Source organism: Jaculus jaculus, chromosome 23 (assembly GCF_020740685.1).
Source record: "Jaculus jaculus isolate mJacJac1 chromosome 23, mJacJac1.mat.Y.cur, whole genome shotgun sequence".
NCBI classification, from domain to species: domain Eukaryota; kingdom Metazoa; phylum Chordata; class Mammalia; order Rodentia; family Dipodidae; genus Jaculus; species Jaculus jaculus.
In genome coordinates, this window is record NC_059124.1 from 9,308,549 (window position 1) to 9,327,607 (window position 19,059).

Sequence of the window (19,059 nt, forward strand, 5' to 3'; positions counted from 1 at the left end):
AGCTTGAAAAACCAAAAGTCAAACAAGTGAATGAGACTGACTCCCAGGTTCTGCTGCTCGCAGTGGTATCCCGGCACTCCCAGGAGCTTCCAGCCATCCTGGATGATACGTCCTTGAGTGTGTCCAATAGACACGCCCATCTAAATGCCCTCAAAATGAACTGCTATGCCCTGGTACGCCTATTGGAATCGTTTGAGACTCTCACCAGCCAGACAAGCTTCATTGACCTGGATGTGGGTGGGAAGGTAATTGTTAATTCCTGGCTTCCTTATGGGGTAAAGGGGTTGATGGGAAGGGAAGGAAGGGGTCTAGTGATTGATTTTGAGAGGCCTGCTGTTCTGACTCGGGCTTAGGAGGGATTTCACTTGAGGGCCACACCTCCGTCCCTGACAAGTGGTTCTGCTTATTTTCTCCAAAATGACTTTTTTTGAAAACATACTTAAAAAAAATATGTATTTATTTTCTCTAAAATGACTGTCTTTAAAAGATACTTTAAAAAATATATTTATTTACTTATTAAAATTTATTTATTTGACAGAGAGAGAGAATGGGTGTGCCAGGGCCTCCAGCCACTGCAAATGAACTCCAGACGCATGCGCCCTTTGTGCATCTGGCTTACGTGGGTCCTGGGGAATTGAATCTAGGTCCTTTGGCTTTGCAAGCAAACACGTAACTGCTAAACCATCCCTCTGGCCCAAAAGATAATATTTTATTTACTTATTTGCAAGCAGAGAGAGAGAAAGTATAGGCGTGCCAGGGCCTCTAGCCACTGCAGATGAACTCCAGACACGCGTGTCACCACGTGCATGTGGCTGGCGGGGGTACTGGAGGATGGAACCTGGGTCCTTGTGCTCCGCAGGCAAGCGTCTATGCCATCTTTCCATCCTTCAAAATGAGTTTGTGACCATTCTTAGGGTAAGAAGGCTCGTACCCGGGCAGCCCACGGCTTTGACTGGGAGGAGGAGAGGCAGCCTGTTCTTCAGCTCTTGGCCCAGCTTCTCCAACTGGACCTTCGCCGGCTGTGGAGCCACTCAGAAACTGAGGAGGAGTTTGTCAGGTGCGCATGGCGGACAGCTGCAGGTGACGCCGCTCTGTGAGAAATGAGAACTGTGTCTAGATGTGCCTTTTATTTACTTTCTTATTTTATTTTTTTTTTTTCGAGGCAGGGTCTCACTGTGGCCCAGGCTGACCTGGAATTCACTATGTAGTCTCAGGGTGACCATCAATCTCACGGCGATCCCCCTACCTCTGCCTCCCAAGTGCTGGGATTAAAGGCGTGTGCCACCATGCCCAGCTTAGATATGCCTTTTAAATACTTCATACCTCCATTCCATTTATAATACGTAGAAGTGTAATTATGACATGGATCTACTGGAATGTTAGAAAGTGATGTGAATTTCTCATCTCTAATGTCCATTTATTTATGGAAATGTATTTACTAAGAATCTCCTAGGTACGATTGGCATTATTGTGCCTTTTTAGTTTGTATTACAGAGTGGAAGACAATTTTGCTTGTTTTGAGACAGGATCCTGCCATGTAGCCCACCTGGCCTTGAATGCTCCCTGTAGCCTAGGCTGATCTAGACTTCACAGTCCTGCCTCAACTTAGTGCTAGAATTACAGCCATGGACCACCACACCTGGCTGACAGATTATTAAATAAGTAAACTAGGGAGTATGGTTTTTGATTTCTTGCTCTGTAGCAAAATAGAGAAGGGTGACGGGGAGTTTGGTGATAAAGTTAAACTTGTTGAGTTAAAAACTCAAAAAATTGTGCAGGTTCAGCAGTAGGGGTCTGTGAGCAGCTGTGCCAAGGGTGGGGCTTCTTGGCAGTACGTACATCAGCTCAGTAAGGGGATGACTGCTTTAGCATGTCTATAAGTGAGGGGTGGTCTCCGAACGTTTGTGGGTGATTGACAGGCTCCCAGGACCAGGGGCCTTTGTTCCTCTGGTCAGGAGGCAGTGTCTCTTCCTTTTCTTTTTAAAAACATTTTATCTTATTTATTTATTTATTTGCAAGGAGGGAAAGAGAAGAGAGTGTGTAAGAGTGAGTGTGTGTATGGGCACACCAGGGCCTCTTGCTGCTGCTGCAAACTCAAGACGCGTGCACAACTTTTTGCATCTGGCTTTATGTGGGTATTGGGGAATCGGACCCAAGCTGGAAGGCAAGCGTTTTAACCACTAGGCCATCTCCCCAGCCCATCTCTTCACTTTCTAATGTTATCACGAAAACAGGAGAATGGAGTCTGTCCTTCAGTGACCTCTAAATATAATATCTACAGCACTACCCTGGCAAGGCTCTTTTTGACTCTTCGAGGTTGGGTCTCTCTCTAGCCCAGGCTGACCTGGAATTCACTGTGTAGTCTCAAGGTGGCCTCAAACTCAGTGGTCCTCCTACCTCTGCCTCCCAAGTGCTGGGATTAAAGGTGTGCGCCACCATGCCTTCCTGTTGTTTTTGTTGTTGTTGTTAATTTTTATTTATTTATTTGAAAGTGACAGACAGAGAAAGAGGCAGAGAGAGAGAGAGGAGAGTGGGTGCGCCAGGGCCTCCAGCCACTGCAAATGAACTCCAGACGCATGCGCCCCTTTGTGCATCTGGCTAACATGGGTCCTGGGGAATTGAGCCTTGAACCGGGGTCCTTAGGCTTCACAGGCAAGCGCTCAACTGCTAAGCCATCTCTCCAGCCTTGTTTTTGTTTGTTTGTTTTTGTTTTTGTTTTTGTTTTTGTTTTTGTTTTTTTAAGTACTTGGGCCTGGAAGGCATTTGTCTGCAAAGCCAAAGGATCGCAGTTTGACTCTACATGACCCATGTAAGCCAGATGCACAAGGTGGCACATGCATCTGGAGTTCAATTGCAGTGGCTGGAGGCCCTGGCCGTGCCCATTCTCTCTCTCTCTCTCTCTCTCTCTCTCTGTCTCTCTGTCTCTCTGTCTCTTTCTCTCAAATAAATAAAATGTATTAAAAAATAAAAGTACTTTATTTTTTATTTGAGAGAAAGAAAGAGGCAGAGAGAGAAAAGGAGAATGGGCCTCCCAGCACTGCAGACAAAGTCCAGACCAATGCACCACTTTGTATATCTGGCTCTTACGGCTACTGGGGAATCCCAGCTGGTCTGTCAGACTTTGCAGGCAAGTGCCTTTTAGCAGCTGAGCTCTCTCTCCAGCCACCCCCTCTTCCCCCCTCTGATCAAGTTTGAAGACTCTAAAATCATTTGGGAGATGGGCAGTGATTCCATCTAGCTGCAGACTGAAGCAAGGTATCAGGGTCTTAGGGTCTTCACCCTTACTGACTTTCAGGCGTGGAGGAACAATCGAGGGGGAAAGGATTTGCAGTCAGATTGGCGTGGGGCCATCTGAGTGAGTGGTAGGTTGGCCAGTAAACGTAGAATTACACAGAACCTCACAAGATTATTAGTAGAGCTGGGAGGGCACAGGGGCCCTTTACTCTATGTCCTGTTGGGTGTGTGTCCCTGAGTACTAGCCGAAGACCGCCTGTCTTGGTCATTTGCGCTCCCAGTGCTGGAATTACGGGGTGCTCCACCATACCAAGTTTATACCTGGGCTTCATGCATATGAGGCAAGCATTCTGCCAGCTGGGTTATATCCCCATTCTAGGGATTGTGTACTTTCTAAGTCACCTATTCTGTCAAGACTTCTTTGAGCTGGTTGTATTTGAACAGAGGTCCAGAGGAGATGAATGAGAGATGTGAGATGATTTGGAGGAACAGAAAGGGCAAGAAAAAAGAATAGCAAGTGCAGAGACCCTGAGGAGGGGCTGTGTCCAGCATGTCCCAGTGACAGCAGTGCAGTCTGAGCAACAGCAGCTGCAGAGAAGGTCAGCCTGGGCTTGAGCGAGACCCTACCTTGGAAAAACTAAAAAAAGAGTGAGAGATGAGGCCAGGCATGGTGACGCATGTCTTTAATCCCAGCACTCAGAAGTCAGAGTTGTTCAAACTCTGCCTGGACTAGGGTGAGGCACGACCTCAGGGAGAGGAAAACAGTGAGAGATGAGGAGGAAGCCACCAGAAACGTTGAGAAGGGAGTCCGGGATCCTCACAGCCAAGTGCAGTGCACGCTTCAAGGATGCTTTACAGATAAATTGCCTGGTGTGGCAGACGTGGCCGGACTGCTGGCTGTTTGAGAGTAGGCTGGGCTATCAGGCCAAATAATAAAAGAAAAATGTCAATGATGAATTTTATCAAATGCAACTGAAACGTCTGTACCTAGCCAGACCTGGTAGCACACACCTTCAATCCCAGCACTTGGGAAGCAGAGGTAGGAGGCCCACCATAAGTTCGAGGCCACCTTGAATCTACATAGTGAATTGCAGGTAAGCCTGGGCTAGAGCAAGACCTACCTGGAGAAACAAACAGAAAAACTAAAATGACCATTATATTTAACAACAAGAAATCGTTGATAAAACCATTGGTTTATCGTTGGCATGGTAACTGGTTGAAACTTGCTCATGTTAAAGGAAAGAGTGTGGAAGGTGACGAATGGAAAACTAAACTAAACGACCGTGACAGTGCAGTAGGGAGTGAGTGCATGACTGGAATATCCCCAACCCCATGACTTAAGTCCAGACAGCTGATTTCTTGCTTTGCATCCTTTCCCCCAGTTTGGTGACTGGCTGTTGCTACCGCCTTCTGGAAAATCCCACCATCGGTCACCAGAGGAGCCGCCCCACCCGGGAAGCCATCACGCACCTGCTTGGGGTGGCCTTGATGCGTTACAACCACATGCTCAGTGAGTTGCGCGTCCCCGCGCCACCCCCATGCCCCATCGCAGTTTCAAGCGCCTCACCTGTAGCGCTTCTCCAGGTGCCACGGTGAAGATCATCCAGATGCTGCAGCACTTTGAACACCTGGCATCTGTATTGGTGACAGCCGTGAGTGTGTGGGCAACTAACTATGGAATGAAGAACATAGTGGGAGAGATTGTAAGGTGACTTCCTTTTCACAGTTTCTAATTCTCCATTTCCTCGGGTTGGGGCTCAAGAAGGGTTAGAAATGTATTTTCTAAGTGACACTTAATTCCTTCAGACGTTGGGTACCTATCTGACCATCCCTTACTGGGAACTGACTGGTGGAGCTAACTTGCCCTGTCTGTTTTCTTCCTGTGTAGAGAGATTGGGCAGAAGTGCTCCCAGGAGCTGAGTCGGGACTCATCAGGAGCTAAGGGCTTGGCAGCGTTCCTCGCAGAACTAGCAGAGCGGGTCCCAGCGGTCCTGATGTCCAGCATGTGCATGCTGCTAGACCACCTGGATGGAGAGGTTGGTGGGCACAGGAGCGCCCAGGCCTGTCCGCTGAGTGTTCTTCTTTGCTTCAGTGTGGTGCTGAGGACCGAACCCAGGGCCTTAGTGGGTTTCATACAGTGCCAGCTGAAAAAGTTGTGAGGCTGAGGTTTGCTTTATTTATTGTTGGCTCTCAGTCCAGATTTGCCTTAAAGTCCTAGCAGCTGTCCTCCCTCAGACTCTTGAGTGTTGGAATAAAGGATCGAGCCCTCTAAACACTCAAGTTTTCTGTGGTTTTTCTTTTTTTGCTTTGTTTTGTTTTTGTTTTTTTGAGGTAGGGTCTCACTCTAGCCCAGGCTGACCTGGAATTCACTCTGGAGTCTTAGGGTGGCCTCGAACTCACAGCGATCCTCCTTCCTTTGCCTCCCAAGTGCTGGGACGAAAGGCGTGCGCCACCGCGCCTTGTGTAAGAGGCGTTTTCCATGGGGACAGGTTGTCAGTCTAGGGTTATAGCTCAGTGGGTAGATTGCAAGCCTGGCATGCACAAAGCCCAGAGTTCAACACTCAGTACTCTGGAGGTAGAGACAGGAGGGCAGAGGTTCAAGATCAGGACTGGAGAGATGGCCGAGGTTAAGGCACTTGACTGCAAATCTTAAGGGCCCGGGTTCAGTTCCCTAGTACGCACGTAAGCCAGATGCACAAGACGGTGCATGCGTCCGGAGTTCGTTTGCAGTGTGACTAGAGGCCCTGGTGCACCCATCCTCTCTCTCTCTCCTTGCAAACAAATAAGAATTTTAAAGGAAATAAGAAGTTAAAGATCATTCTGAGCCCCATGAAACCCTGTCTGAAAGCAGACAGGTGGCCTAGGGTTAGATTTATCACTGTGGTGGTTCCTTCCTGCAGAGAAGGAGCCCTTCAGGAACCGTATTGCAGTGTCACTTCCTTCCGTTTCCGTCATCTCTAGACGCTCACCTTCCCAGACTGATGGTGGGGCTCCTAGGTAAATGTCACCAACAGTTCACTCAAACCATCTAACTTTTTTTTTTTCGAGATAAGTTTTTTTCTAGTCAGGTTGACCTGGAATTCACGATGTATTCTCAGGATGGCCTCGAACTCACGGCGATCCTCCTATGTCTGCCTCCCAAGTGCTGGGATTAAAGGCGTGCGCCACCACGCCCGGCTCTCTTCCTCCATTTTCTAAGCAAACAAATCTTTCAGGAGATTCAGGATTTTCTTGGGACCTTAGGGTAAACATCTAGGCAGTTGACCAGAAAAGTCTTAGTTAAGCATAACCGAGCTTAGCCTTGACTAAACGCTTGGTGACATGTTTTGCCTAGATGGGCACGACGGTGAAGGGAAAGGAGTGGAAGTGCAGAGGCTCGTCCTGACTTCTGCTTTTCCTCTCAGAACTACATGATGCGCAACGCTGTGCTGGCGGCCATGGCGGAGATGGTGCTGCAGGTCCTGAATGGTGACCAGCTGGAAGAAACGGCCCGAGAGACTAGAGACCAGTTCCTAGACACCCTTCAAGCGCACGGCCACGACGTCAACTCCTTTGTTCGAAGCCGGGTTTTGCAGCTCTTTAGCCGAATTGTCCAGCAGAAGGTGAACAGTCTTCTTCTATATGATAAAAACATGATAGTCATTTGTGTGCAGGCCAAAGAGCCTGACTGGCTGGTGTGGTGGCACACTCCAGTACTCACAGCATATGAGTAGAGGAGGCAGAAAGATCAGAAGTCCAGGCCACCCCTGAAAAAAAGTCTAGATTTAAGCCGGGCATGGTGGCGCAGAGGTAGGAGGATCTCCTTGAGTTCAAGGCCACCCTACGACTACAGAGTGAATTCCAGGTCAGCCTGAGCTAGAGTGAAACCGTACCTCAAAAAAAAAAAAAAAAAAAAAAAAAAAAATTCAGTTTCTTACCACCAGTAATAAAAGTCTTCCCTCACCAAGTGCTTGGCTCCACTTAAGGACTATAATGGGATTAGGAGTTTAGCTCAAATGCAGTGCTTTTCTAGCCAGCACAAGGCCTGGGTTCAGACCGCAGCACTGAAGTTTTAAAAAGCACACACACACAAACACACACACACAGCTGTAAAGTGTCCCACCTGCTGTTTGTTTGTTTGTTTATTTTGGTTTCTCAAGGCAGGGTCACCACACCATGCCAAACAGCTTCTGGCATTTTTTTAAAAAAGATATTTATTACCATGGGATATATTTTATATAATCATGGAAAATGTTAATAAAAATTAAAAAAAAAGATATTTATTTATTTATAAGCAGAGGAAGATAAGAGAATGGGCACATCAGGGCCTGTAGCCACTGGAACTCTAGACACATGTGCCCCTTGTGTGTCTGGCTTATGCTGGTCCTGGGGAATTGAACCTGGGTCCTTTGGCTTCACAGACAAATGCCTTCTCTCCAGCCCTGTTTATTTGTTTTTTATGACTCCATAAAACTTTCTTGAGGGCTGGAGAGATGGTTCAGTGGTTAAAGCACTTGCCTGTAATGCCTGACAGCCTGGGTTTGATTCCCCAGCACCCACGGAAAGCCAGATGCACAGCGGCACATGAATCTGGAGTTTTTTTGCAGTGGCTGGAGGCCCTGGCATAGCCATTGTCTGTCTGTCTGACTCTCTCTGTCCTTGCAAATAAATGTATGTTTTTTATTGTTTCTTCAAAATGACTGGATAGGCCAGGCATGGTGACACATACCTTTAATCCCAGCACTTGGGAAGCAGAGGTAGTATGATTGCGATGAGTTTGAGGCCACTCTGAGTCTCCATAGTAAGTTCCAGGTCAGCCTCGGCTAGAGACCCTACCTCAAAAAAGAAAACAAAAAAACCAATACCCCCCAAATTAATAAAATGACTGGATAGCTTAATGTAGACTACAGGTCAGGATCATTTTGAGCTGAATGGATTTTAAATGACGTAGTCCTCTCTCTCTCTGCCCGTCTAGGCCCTTCCACTGACACGTTTCCAGGCAGTGGTGTCCTTAGCAGTGGGACGTCTGGCAGACAAGTCAGTGCTAGTATGTAAAAATGCCATTCAGCTGCTGGCCAGCTTTCTAGCCAATAATCCCTTCTCCTGCAAGGTGAGTGAACTTGTCCACACAAGGAGGCGTGAAAGGGAAATGGGGATGAAGTCCAGTCCCTTAGTGGTGTGCCACTCCTTCCTGACAGCTGAGTGACGCTGACCTTGCTGGACCGCTGCAGAAGGAGACCCTGAAATTACGAGAAATGAGAGCCCAGAGACGATCCACAGCTGCTTGTGAGTCACCAATCCTGAGCTCTCCTCACCCCCCGCCCCACTCCCTGCAGTCGGAAACTGCAGAAGAGACTAAGCGAAACTCTGACGCAGCTGCGGCGATAGACCCGGAGGAGGAGTGGGAAGCCATGCTGCCAGAACTGAAGGCCACCCTGCAGCGACTTCTGCAGCGCCCCCAGGAAGAAGAGGAGAGGCCCCAGCAAATCAGGGGTGCGGAGTCGGCCGAAGAGGTGAAAGGGCGCATCCGCCAGCTCCTCGCCAGAGCGAGTTACAAGTACGTGAGCGCTGCAAATCACCTTTAAGGGCTTGGGATTCACCCTTGAGATAACAGCGTTTCTTTAAGATGAACTGTACCTGGGTGTGCTGCAACAGAGGACAGGTGTCTTTACTGTCCAAAGGCAAGGCCACACTGATTTTTTTTTTTTTTGGTTGTTTTTTTTTTTTTCCAGGTAGGGTCTCATTTTAGCCAATCCCAAACACCAGTTTAAAAACTTTCCTAAGGGGCTGAAAAGATAGCTCAGCACTTAAAGGTGCTTCCTACCAAAGCCTGCAATTCCTGGTTCCATTCCCCAATACCCATGGAAAGCCAAATTCACAAAGTGACACATGTATCAGGAGTTTGTTTGCAGTGGCAAGAGGCCCTGGTGCACCCATTCTCTCCCTCTCTGGCTCAAATAAATAAATAAATAAAATAAGATAAAAACTTAGCGAAACCAGCCATGATCCCAGCACTCAGAAGGCAGATGTAGGAGGATCACTGAATTTGTGGCCAGCCTGAGATTACATGGTGAATTCCAGGTCAGCCTTGGCTAGTGACAGACAGACAGAGAAAGAGGCAGCTAGAGATAGAGAATGGGCGTGACAGGGCCTCCAGCCACTGCAAACGAACTCCAGATGCATGTGCCCTCCCCCTTTTTTTTCTCAATTTTTATTAACATTTTCCATGATGAGACCCTGTCTTTTAAAAAGCCTTATTTGGGGCCTGAGGGGAAGGCTTGGGAGCTAAAGCCTCCTGGCCCAGGTTCAATTCCCCAGCCACCCATGTAAAGACATACTTTTTGTTTTTCGAGGTAGGGTCTCACTCTGGTCCATGCTGACCTGGAATTAACTCTGTAGTCTCAGGGTGGCCTTGAACTCACAGCGATCCTCCTATCTCTGCCTCCCGAGTGCTGGGATTAAAGGCATGCGCCACCACACCCGGCTCAAGACATACTTTTAAAATAAAAACCCATATTGATGTCCTTTCAAGATTGAAATAAAGGCTTAGTACTTTTTTCAAATTTTTTTTGTTTATTTTTATTTACTTACTTGAGAGAGAGAATGGGCACACCAGGGCATTCAGCCACTGCAAACGAACTCCAGACAAGTGTACCCCCTTGTGCATCTGGCTAATATGGGTCCTGGGGAATCCAGCCTCAAACTGGGGTCCTTAGGCTTCACAGACAAGCGCTTGTTATAACTGCGAAGCCATCTCTCCAGCCCAGTATTTTAAAACCCATTTCACATATTCCTTCTCTTAGGATACTGGGTCAGGGCGTGATGGAGTCTTGAGATAGATTCTCTTGAGTTGGGTGTGGTGGCACACGTCTTTAATCCCAGCACTCTGGAGGCAGAGGTAGGAGGATTGCCATGAGTTCCAGGTCAGCTTGGACTAGAGCAAGACCCTACCTCAAAAAAAAAAAAAAAAAAAAAAAGAGGAAGAAAGAAAGGGACTGGAGAGATGGCCCAGTTTTTGAGGCAAAGCCTGGCAGCCTGGGTTCAGTTTCCCAGGACCCACATAAAGCCAGATGTACAAAGTGGCACACGCATCTGGAACTTGTTTGCAGCAGCTGGAGGCTATGGGGTGCCCATTCTGTCTCTGCTTGCAAATAAATAAATAAAGATTTTTTTTAATACAAAAATAAAATGCTGGGTAGATGGCTCAGCAGTTAAGGCACTTGCCTGCAAGGCCTAACAACCTAGGTTTGATTCCCCAGTGCCCACATAAAGCCAAGTGCACAAGTGACGTATGTGTCATTTCAAGTGGTTCCGGGTCTTTAGCCCTAAAATATATTTTAAAAAAATACGGAAATGGCCAGGCATGGTGGCACACACCTTTAATCCCAGCACTTGGGAGGCAGATGTAGGAAGATCGCTGTCAGTTTGAGTTCACCCTAAGGCTACATAGTGAATTCCACGTCAGCCTGGGCTAGAGTGAGACTACTTCAAAAAAAAAAAAGTAAAATTGGGGCTGGAGAGATGGCTTAGTGATTAAGGCACTTGCATGAGAAGCCTAAAGACCCAGGTTCTATTCCCCAGTACCCATGTAAGCCAGATGTAGAGGTGGTGCATGCATCAGGAGTTTGTTTGCAGTAGCTAAAGGCCCTGGTGTGCCCATTCTCTCTCCATCTGCCTGTTTCTTTCTCTAGTAAATAATTTACTTGTATTTGTGTGTGTGTGTGTGTGTGTGTGTGTGTGCGTGTGTGTGTGTGTGTTTTACAAAAATCGGCTACAGTGGTCCTCTCCTGGCTGCTGACTTGGTGACTGTTCTTTCAGGCAGGCCATCATTCTCACGAAAGAAGCCACAAGCCACTTCCCGGAATCTGAACCCTTCAGTAACAGAGACCCAGAGGAGTCAGAGGAGACCAGGTTCCTGAATCTCTTGGGAATCATTTTCAAAGGTAACCCTTCCCTTTCAGGCAGTGAGCATTGCTTCTGGTCTGGAATGGGAGCAGCCCAATTGCAGGCTAACTCTCCTAACTATGGAGGTCTATAGCAATGTGTTCTAATTTTATACTTTTCTTTCTTTCTTTCTTTCTTTTTTTTTTTTTTTGAGGTAGAATCTTACTCTAGTCCAGTCTGGCCTCGAACTCACAGCCATCCTCCTACCTCTGCCTTCTAAGTGCTGGGATTAAAGGTGTGCACCACCATGCCCAGCCTAATTCTGTGCTTTCTTTTGTTACTTTTATTTATTTGAGAGACAGAGAAAATGGACATGTCAGTGCTTCTTGCCACTGAAAACCAACTGTATGCACATGTGGTGTTAAGTATTGCAAGCAAAACCGTTTAACCGCTAAGCCATCTCTCCAGCCCACATTCCATACCTTATAGAAAATATACAGATATGCGTGTGTGTGCGTGTGTATGTACACACGTGCATGTCTGTATGGGGGGTAGCGTCTTAGTTTTTCAAAGTAGGATCTCGCACTAGCCTAGGCTGACCTGAAATTCACTTTGTAGTCTCAGAGGAGCCTTGAAGTCAGGTGATCCTCTCACCTCTGCCTCCCAAGTGCTAGGATTAAAGGCGTGCGCCACCATATCTGGCTGACCTTGTTGTTTTGAAACAGTCTTAATAAATGGCCCAGGCAGGCTTCCAACGCGGGCGATCCTCGTTCCTCTGCCTCCTGAGCGCTGGGACTAAAGGGGCACACCACCTTGCCCAGCATATGTGCATGTGTTTGTGTGCCGGTGTGTGTGGGTGCGTGTGCATGGGGAGGCCAGAGGTTGGCATAGGGTATCTTTCTTTTTTTAAGGAAATATTTGAGAGACAAGAAGAGAGATTGGGTACACCAGGGCCTCCTGACGCTGTGAAGGAGCTTCAGAAGCACTCGCCACATTATGGGTCCTGGGGAATTGAACCTGGGCTGTCAGACAGGCGCCCTTAACCACTGAGCCACTTCCCCCGCTTCTACGTCATATTTCCCATTGTAGAAGCAACATGCAAGGGTGTTTGTGTGTGCATCCACGTCCACGTATATATGGGTGCATGTGTGCCTCCATGGGTGTGGAATCCAGAGGTGGCGTGAGGATGTCTGGGTCATTCTCCACTGTTTACCGAGGCAGGGTCTCCATTTGAACCTGGAGCTTTTCACCGGGGCTTGTCTGGTTAGCCAGCTTGTCCCATGTCCACCTGCAGAGCACTGAGATTACGGGCACTAGGAGTGCCAGCCACGCATCATTCTCATGGGTGGTGGGAATCTGAATGCCCTATGTTTGCATGGGAAGCACTTTATCCCCTGGACTATCTCCCCCGACTGATTTCCTTACTTTTTGGGTTTTCAAGGTAGGGTCTTGCTTTAGCCCAGGTTGACCTATAACTCATTATGTATTCTCAGGATGGCCTCATTCACAGCAATCCTCCTGCCTCTGTACTAGGATTAAAGGCATGCACCACCATTTTTGGCTTATTTTTTATTTTTCTTTTTGTTTTCAAGGTATGGTTTCACTGTAGCCCAGGCTGACCTGGAATTCACTCTGTAGTCCCAGGCTGGCTTCAAACTCACGGGGATCCTGTGCTCCCGAGTGCTGGCATTAAAGTAAAGGCGTGCGCCACCACACCCAGCTTGAATTTTTTATTCTTTTGATGTATATTGTATGTCTGTGTGTGTGAAATGTGTGGATGCGGGCTGTGGAGGTCGGTGTCTCCTACTGATGCAACCTAGAGCTCACCAACTGGCTTATCTAACTGGTCACCTTGCCGTGGGCATACTTGCACCTGCCTTGATTTGCATTGATTACACGTCATATTACCATGCCTGGCTCTGATGTGGGTGCTGGGGATACAGACTTGGGTCTTCATTTTACTGACTGAGCTAGGCTATTTCCTCAGGCCCCATCCAAAGACTGTCTTCCTCTTTTTTTTTTTTTTTTTTCCCCTCTTTTTGGCTTTTCAAAGTGAGTCTCAACTCTAGGCCAAGTTGCCCTCGAACTCATGGCAGTCTTCCTACCTCAGCTTCCCTCGTATTGGTATGAAAGGCAAGCCCCGACATGTTTGGCCCCATCCCGGGAATATTGTGGCTGTCCAATGCCCCCATGTGTGCTTGCACGGAACCATTCTGCAGTTCTGATTCTTGGCCTTCACAGCTTCCACGCAGGAGTCCCACGGGAACGGGGTCCCAGAAGAGCCTGTCTCTAAGGCCACCCCCTGTGAGCGTGAGCCCGAGGGGTCCGGAGGGACGGATGAGCTGGCAAAGCAGGAGATGCTGGTGCAGTACCTGCAGGACGCCCACAGCTTCTCGCGGAAGATTACAGAAGCCATTGGCATCATCAGCAGGATGATGTATGAACACACGACGACAGGTAAGGTTGGCCAGCTCCTGTCCGGCGAGGAGTGGCCGCAGGGCTGGAAAACCCCGTCCTACCCCAGCATTACTAACGCGTGCCACTCCAACGCAGGGCTGGCCCTGCGCAGTTGAGCGCATGTAGGGTCTCACGGGGGGGGGGGGGGTTACAGGGGCTCTCAGGGCAGGAATAGGCCTAGGTCTGCGTGTTACTAGTTACCAAGGGTTCTGCCTGTAAGTACTGGGGGGTTCGCCAAGTAGGTGGGTGACATTTGTATCTGTCCTCAGTGGTGCAGGAGGTGATTGAATTCTTTGTGATGGTATTCCAATTTGGGGTACCCCAGGCTGTGTTTGGGGTGCGCCGCATGCTGCCTCTCATCTGGTCTAAGGAGCCTGGTGTCCGAGAAGCTGTACTTAATGCCTACCGCCAAATTTACCTCAGCCCCAAAGGGGATTCTGCCAGGTACATGGGACTCTTTTGTCTTTGTTGACCTTTCTGAGGTTTAATGTCATGAAGAAAGAAGGGTACCCCTCTAGACCTGGGTCTCAGGGTGGATTTCTGTCCCAAGCTCTTAACACTCTGGTGGGATAAGTTCATTTAACCTCCCTGTCTCGTAATGAGCACTGATCTCTTATGTTCCACAGAGCCAAGGCCCAGGCTTTGATTCACAATCTCTCTGTGTTGCTAGTGGACGCTTCAGTTGTGACCGTCCAGTGTCTTGAGGAAATCGTAAGTCTCACTGGTCTGTGTTCATTCAACACTTAGAATCAGGTATTATACTACATTCACAACCTACTGAGCGTCACAGACGTGTGTGTTCACATTGCCAGCATGACTTTTTGTTTCTTTGTTTGTTTTTTCAGGGTAAGGTCTCACTCTAGCTCAGGCTGGCCTGAACTTCTCAGGCTGGCCTTGAACTCACACGATCCTCCTACCTCTGCCTCCTGAGTGCTGGGATTGAAGGCGTGTGCCACCACGCCCGACTATGTTCTCCAATTTAAAGAAACCAGTGGGGCTGGAGAGATGGCTTAGTGGTTAAATGCTTGCCTGTGAAGCCTAAGGACCCCGGTTCGAGGCTCGGCTCCCCAGGTTCCACGTTAGCCAGATGCAGAAGGGGGCGCACTCGTCTGTAGTTCGTTTGCAGAGGCTGGAAGCCCTGGCGCGCCCATTCCCTCTCTCTCCCTCTATCTGTCCTTCTCTCTGTGTCTGTCACTCTCAAATAAATAAATAAAAATTAAAAGAAAACAGTGATTTAATTATAGTCAGAAACACAAAACATCTTTAGAAAAATGCATTAAAAATGCAGCAATTGTCTAATACTAGAATAAGTGACAGACAACAAATGTTATAACTGTTGAATATATGCTCAGAACTGTTCTTCGAATCCCTCATACAGTTTGGCCCTTCAGCAGCCCTATGTCACAGTTCTTTTTTAAAACATGTATTTGAGGGCTGGAGAGATGGCTTAGTGGTTAAGCCACTTGCCTGTTAAGCCTAAGGACCCAGGTTCAATTCTCCAGAACCCACATAAGCCAGATGCATATGGTGCCACATGGCAACTGCAGTTCATTTGCAGTGGCTAGAGACCCTGCTATGCCCATCCTTTCTCTCTCTTTCTCCTATATAATTTTATTTATTTATTTATTTATTTATTGGTAGAGTCTCTTTCTAGCCCATGCTGACCTGGAATTGACTATGTAGCCTCAGGGTGCCCTCGAACTCACTCCGATCCTCTTACCTCTGCCTGCCTTCTGAGTGCTGGGATTAAAGGTGTATGCCACTGTGCCTGGCTCCTTTCTCATAAGTTTTTTAAAATTGGGGAAAAAATATTTGGGCTGGAGAGATGGCTTAGCATTTAAGGCACTTGCTGGCAAAGCTAAAGGACCCAGGTCCATTTCTCCAGTGCCCATGTAAAGCTGTATGCACAAAGTGGTGTGTGCATCTGAGTTCATTTGCAGTGGCTGAAACCCTGACGCCCATTCTCTCTGCACACACACACACATGTGCACACACACACACACACACACATATATAATCTGCCTCTTTCTCTCTTGTATCTTTCAAATAAAATATTTATTAAATATTTTTTATTTTTATTTCTTTTTTTTTTTTGGTTTTTTGAGGTAGGTTCTCACTCTAGCCCAGGCTGACCTGAAATTCACTATGTAGTCCTAGAGTGGCCTTGAACTCATGGTGATCCCTCTCCTCTGTCTCTCAAGTGCTAGGATTAAAGGCATGTACCACTATGCCCGGCTATTTATTTTTAAAATACTTTCTTAAGTTTTATTTTTATTTACTTGAGAAAGAGAGTGGGTGCATCAGGGCCTCCAGCCACTGCAAACGAACTCCAGATGCATGCGCCCCTTTGTGCATCTGGCTTACATGGATCCTGGGGAATCAAAGGCGGGTCCTTTGGCTTTCAGGAAAATGCCTTAACCGCTAAGCCATTCCTCCAGCCCTCTTTCTGCATTTTAGAATGAGAAATCTGTGAGGCTTAGGAAGAGGTTAAGGAAGTTAGAGAGTTACAGTCAGGTAATGACAGGAGTAAGGAGGTGGTTCTGTGGTAGAGTGCCTGCTGGGCATGTTCTGCCCCCAGTACCCCAAAAGAAACAAAACAAGATGCAGCTAGTTAGCGGCACAGGCCATAAGAGCTCTTAAGAGCACACTCCACTTCTGTGTTACAGTTGAGCGCAGATGGAAAGAGCTGCTTAAGGTAGCCTGGTCAAGGAAAGCTCGTGAAGGTGATAAGACTCAACGTACATTATTAATGGTGCATAGGGTTTAGAAAGATAATTTCACTCCTGTGATCCCAGCACTGGGGAGGCAGAGGTAGCAGGATCGTTGTGAGTTCAAGACTATATAGTGAATTCCACGTCAGCCTGAGTTAGAGTGAGACCCTACCTCAAAAAACAAAACAAACAAACAAAAAAACCTAACGAAAGTGCACCACTCAGCTACTGCTTGAGAAGTTGTGTTCTGACTCATTCGCCATCTGCAGAGGAACATCAAGTTGAGGACACAGGCTGGGGCTAAATTATGGTAATCCCTAAATGCCTTCAAGAGTCTTGGACTTTCACCTTAAGACCCTGGCCTTTGAATGAGGTGAATATTCTTTGGAACATTTGCATTATGGGGCCACTAAGGGAGGGGACACTGACTGTCAGAACCAGGAGCTCATGTCTACATTTTGCGCACTGGGAAAGGAGGTCTCCCGGCTCCGGCTGGCTGCTGCTCTGGAGCCTCCCGTACCCAAGAGCCGGAAGCAGATGCTAGAGGAGGCCCTGTGCGCAGTCACGAGAGATGAGGTTTGGGCCTGGGGAGACAGCACAGCATGGAGCTTCCCAGAGGACACATTGTGAAGGAAGATAACGTAGGACTTGTGTGACTGGCTCAAGGGTTCCGTGACTGACTGCAGTGTCAAGCTTATGTAACCAGGAGGAGGATGTGGGCAACAAGGAAAGGCTGAGACAGGCTCAAATTGTACTAACAAGAAGACCTCCTAGGGGCTGGAGACATGGCTTAGTGGTTAAGGCACTTGCCTGTGAAGCCTAAGAACCCAGGTTCAATTCCTAGTACAAGGTGGCACATCTGTCTGGAGTTCGTCTGCAGTGGCTAGACATGCTTAGTGCCATTCTATCTGCCTCTCTCTTCTTCTCTTTGAAATGAATTTTTAAAAAAAAAAACAAAAAAACTTTTTTTTAAAGAAAAGAGAACATACTAGAAAGTCCACCTTTAACCTCAGCACTGGGGAGGCAGAGGTAGCAGGATCGCCTTGTTCAGAGCCAGCCTGGGGCTACAGAGCGAGTTGCAGATCAGCCTGGGCTACAGTGAGACTTGTCCTTGAGAAATAAGAAAAAGGGAGGGGGGGAGGGCTTCCTTTTCTGTTCCAAAGTGTTGCTTCGCATTCCAGGTTTTCTTGTCTTCAAAGTAGGCCAAGGGGAATTGTGAATCGGAGGCCTGAACTTTGTTCTTCTGTTTTTGCTTCCCCCACAGCTCTGTGAGTTTGTGCAGAAGGATGAACTGAAGCCAGCGGTGACCCAGCTGCTGTGGGAGCGCATCACAGAGAAGGTCCCCTGCTCTCCTCTGGAGCGCTGTTCCTCTGTCATGCTCCTCGGCATGATGGCACGGTGAGGCTCACGTGGAGCTGGCCGTCAGTCGGGTGGGAGAGGAAGAGGAGGTCTGAAGAGGCTCCCTTCCTTCAGTGGTAGCCTGAGCTCTCTGACGGTGCCTGGAAATGGTCACTAGCACACATAGCATCCAAAGTCTGACTCGTAGTCAGAGCCGGGGCTAGCTAAACGCTGTGTTTGGTTTTGGGTGGTCCTCCTACCTCTGCCTCCCGAGTGCTGGGATTAAAGGCGTGCGCTACCATGCCCGGCTGGGACTGCTTTTAACTCTGACTTTGTATGTGTGTGGTTTTTTTGTTTTGTTTTGTTTTTCGAGGTAGGGTCTTGCTATAGCCCAGGCTGACCTGGAATTCACCATGTTGTCTCAGGCTGGGCTTGAACTCATGGTGATCCTCCTACTTCTGCCTCCCCAGTGCTGGGATCAAAGCCGTGTGCTGTCTCGCCCAGCTAACTCTGACTTTCTTTCCCTAGAGGAAAACCGGAAATTGTAGGGAGCAACTTAGACATCCTGGTAAGCGTAGGGCTGGCAGAGAAGTTTCCACAGGACTACAGGCTGGCCCAGCACGTGTGCCATGCCATTGGCAACATCTCAGACAGGAGGAAGGTGCGTGGTGTGGGCAGTTATGTCCTTGCCGAGGAAAGCAGACGCCTGCCTGGCTGCCTTTCACACCCTGCGTTCTGTCTCGTTCCCTCCTCAGCCTTCCCTAGGCAAACGTCACCCTCCCTTCCGCCTTCCTCAGGAACACAGGTTGTTCGAGCGACTTCAGGAGATGGTCACAAAAGGTGAGCTGTCCAGCAGGGCCGCGAGCAGAGCTGGGCCCTCTTCCTGCGCTGACGCCATCTTCCTTCTCCATAGGCTTTGCTCACCCCGACCCTCTGTGGATCCCATTCAAGGAGGGGGCAGTGACCCTGACCTACCAACTGGCCGAGAGCCCCGACGTGATCTGTGCCCAGATGTTGCAGGGCTGTGCAAAGCAGGCCCTGGAGAGGCTGGAGGAGCAAAGCGCTGCCCAGGAGGGCTCCGGTGAGTGCCACAGGCTTTTGCTGTTACTGGCCCAGTTATTGCTCCCGTCTCCCCAGCCCACCCACGGCCTCATGACTGAGCAGCGCTGGAGCAAGGGAAGAATGTGAACACCCTCCCCCCTCCCTCCACAGAGGAAGCTGTCCCCACACTCCCCACCTTCCTGCTCATGAACCTGCTGTCACTGGCCGGGGATGTGGCCCTGCAGCAGCTGGTGCATCTGGAACAGGCAGTGAGTGGAGAGCTGAGCCGGCGGCGGGTTCTTCGCGAAGAACAGGAGCAGAGGGCCAAGGCCCCCAAGGAGAAGGTATGCGGGCAGGCAGTCCTGGGCCCAGGGCTTCCCCGCGTCCTTCTGGGGACCTGGGCTGCTTCACTGGG

At 48.7% G+C, this 19,059-nt stretch overlaps 1 protein-coding gene across 3 annotated transcripts in view; it reads left to right on the plus strand.

Moving 5' to 3' along the window:
- Ncapd2 (non-SMC condensin I complex subunit D2) overlaps positions 1 to 19,059 on the plus strand; it is a 35,662-nt gene that overhangs the window by 11,489 nt on the left and 5,114 nt on the right. For 2 of the 3 annotated variants that reach the window (XM_045139730.1, XM_045139731.1), the window contains exons 5-22: positions 64 to 245; positions 915 to 1,057; positions 4,617 to 4,744; positions 4,819 to 4,942; positions 5,123 to 5,270; positions 6,639 to 6,836; positions 8,189 to 8,323; positions 8,412 to 8,499; positions 8,590 to 8,770; positions 11,032 to 11,156; positions 13,339 to 13,554; positions 13,824 to 13,998; positions 14,181 to 14,265; positions 17,530 to 17,663; positions 18,132 to 18,264; positions 18,359 to 18,443; positions 18,517 to 18,684; positions 18,816 to 18,988. In XM_045139730.1, coding sequence (XP_044995665.1) covers positions 64 to 245; positions 915 to 1,057; positions 4,617 to 4,744; positions 4,819 to 4,942; positions 5,123 to 5,270; positions 6,639 to 6,836; positions 8,189 to 8,323; positions 8,412 to 8,499; positions 8,590 to 8,770; positions 11,032 to 11,156; positions 13,339 to 13,554; positions 13,824 to 13,998; positions 14,181 to 14,265; positions 17,530 to 17,663; positions 18,132 to 18,264; positions 18,359 to 18,443; positions 18,517 to 18,684; positions 18,816 to 18,988 — 2,621 coding nt within the window. The remainder of the gene's footprint in view (positions 1 to 63; positions 246 to 914; positions 1,058 to 4,616; positions 4,745 to 4,818; positions 4,943 to 5,122; positions 5,271 to 6,638; positions 6,837 to 8,188; positions 8,324 to 8,411; positions 8,500 to 8,589; positions 8,771 to 11,031; positions 11,157 to 13,338; positions 13,555 to 13,823; positions 13,999 to 14,180; positions 14,266 to 17,529; positions 17,664 to 18,131; positions 18,265 to 18,358; positions 18,444 to 18,516; positions 18,685 to 18,815; positions 18,989 to 19,059) is intronic. The other variant, XM_045139732.1, reaches the window with a different exon arrangement.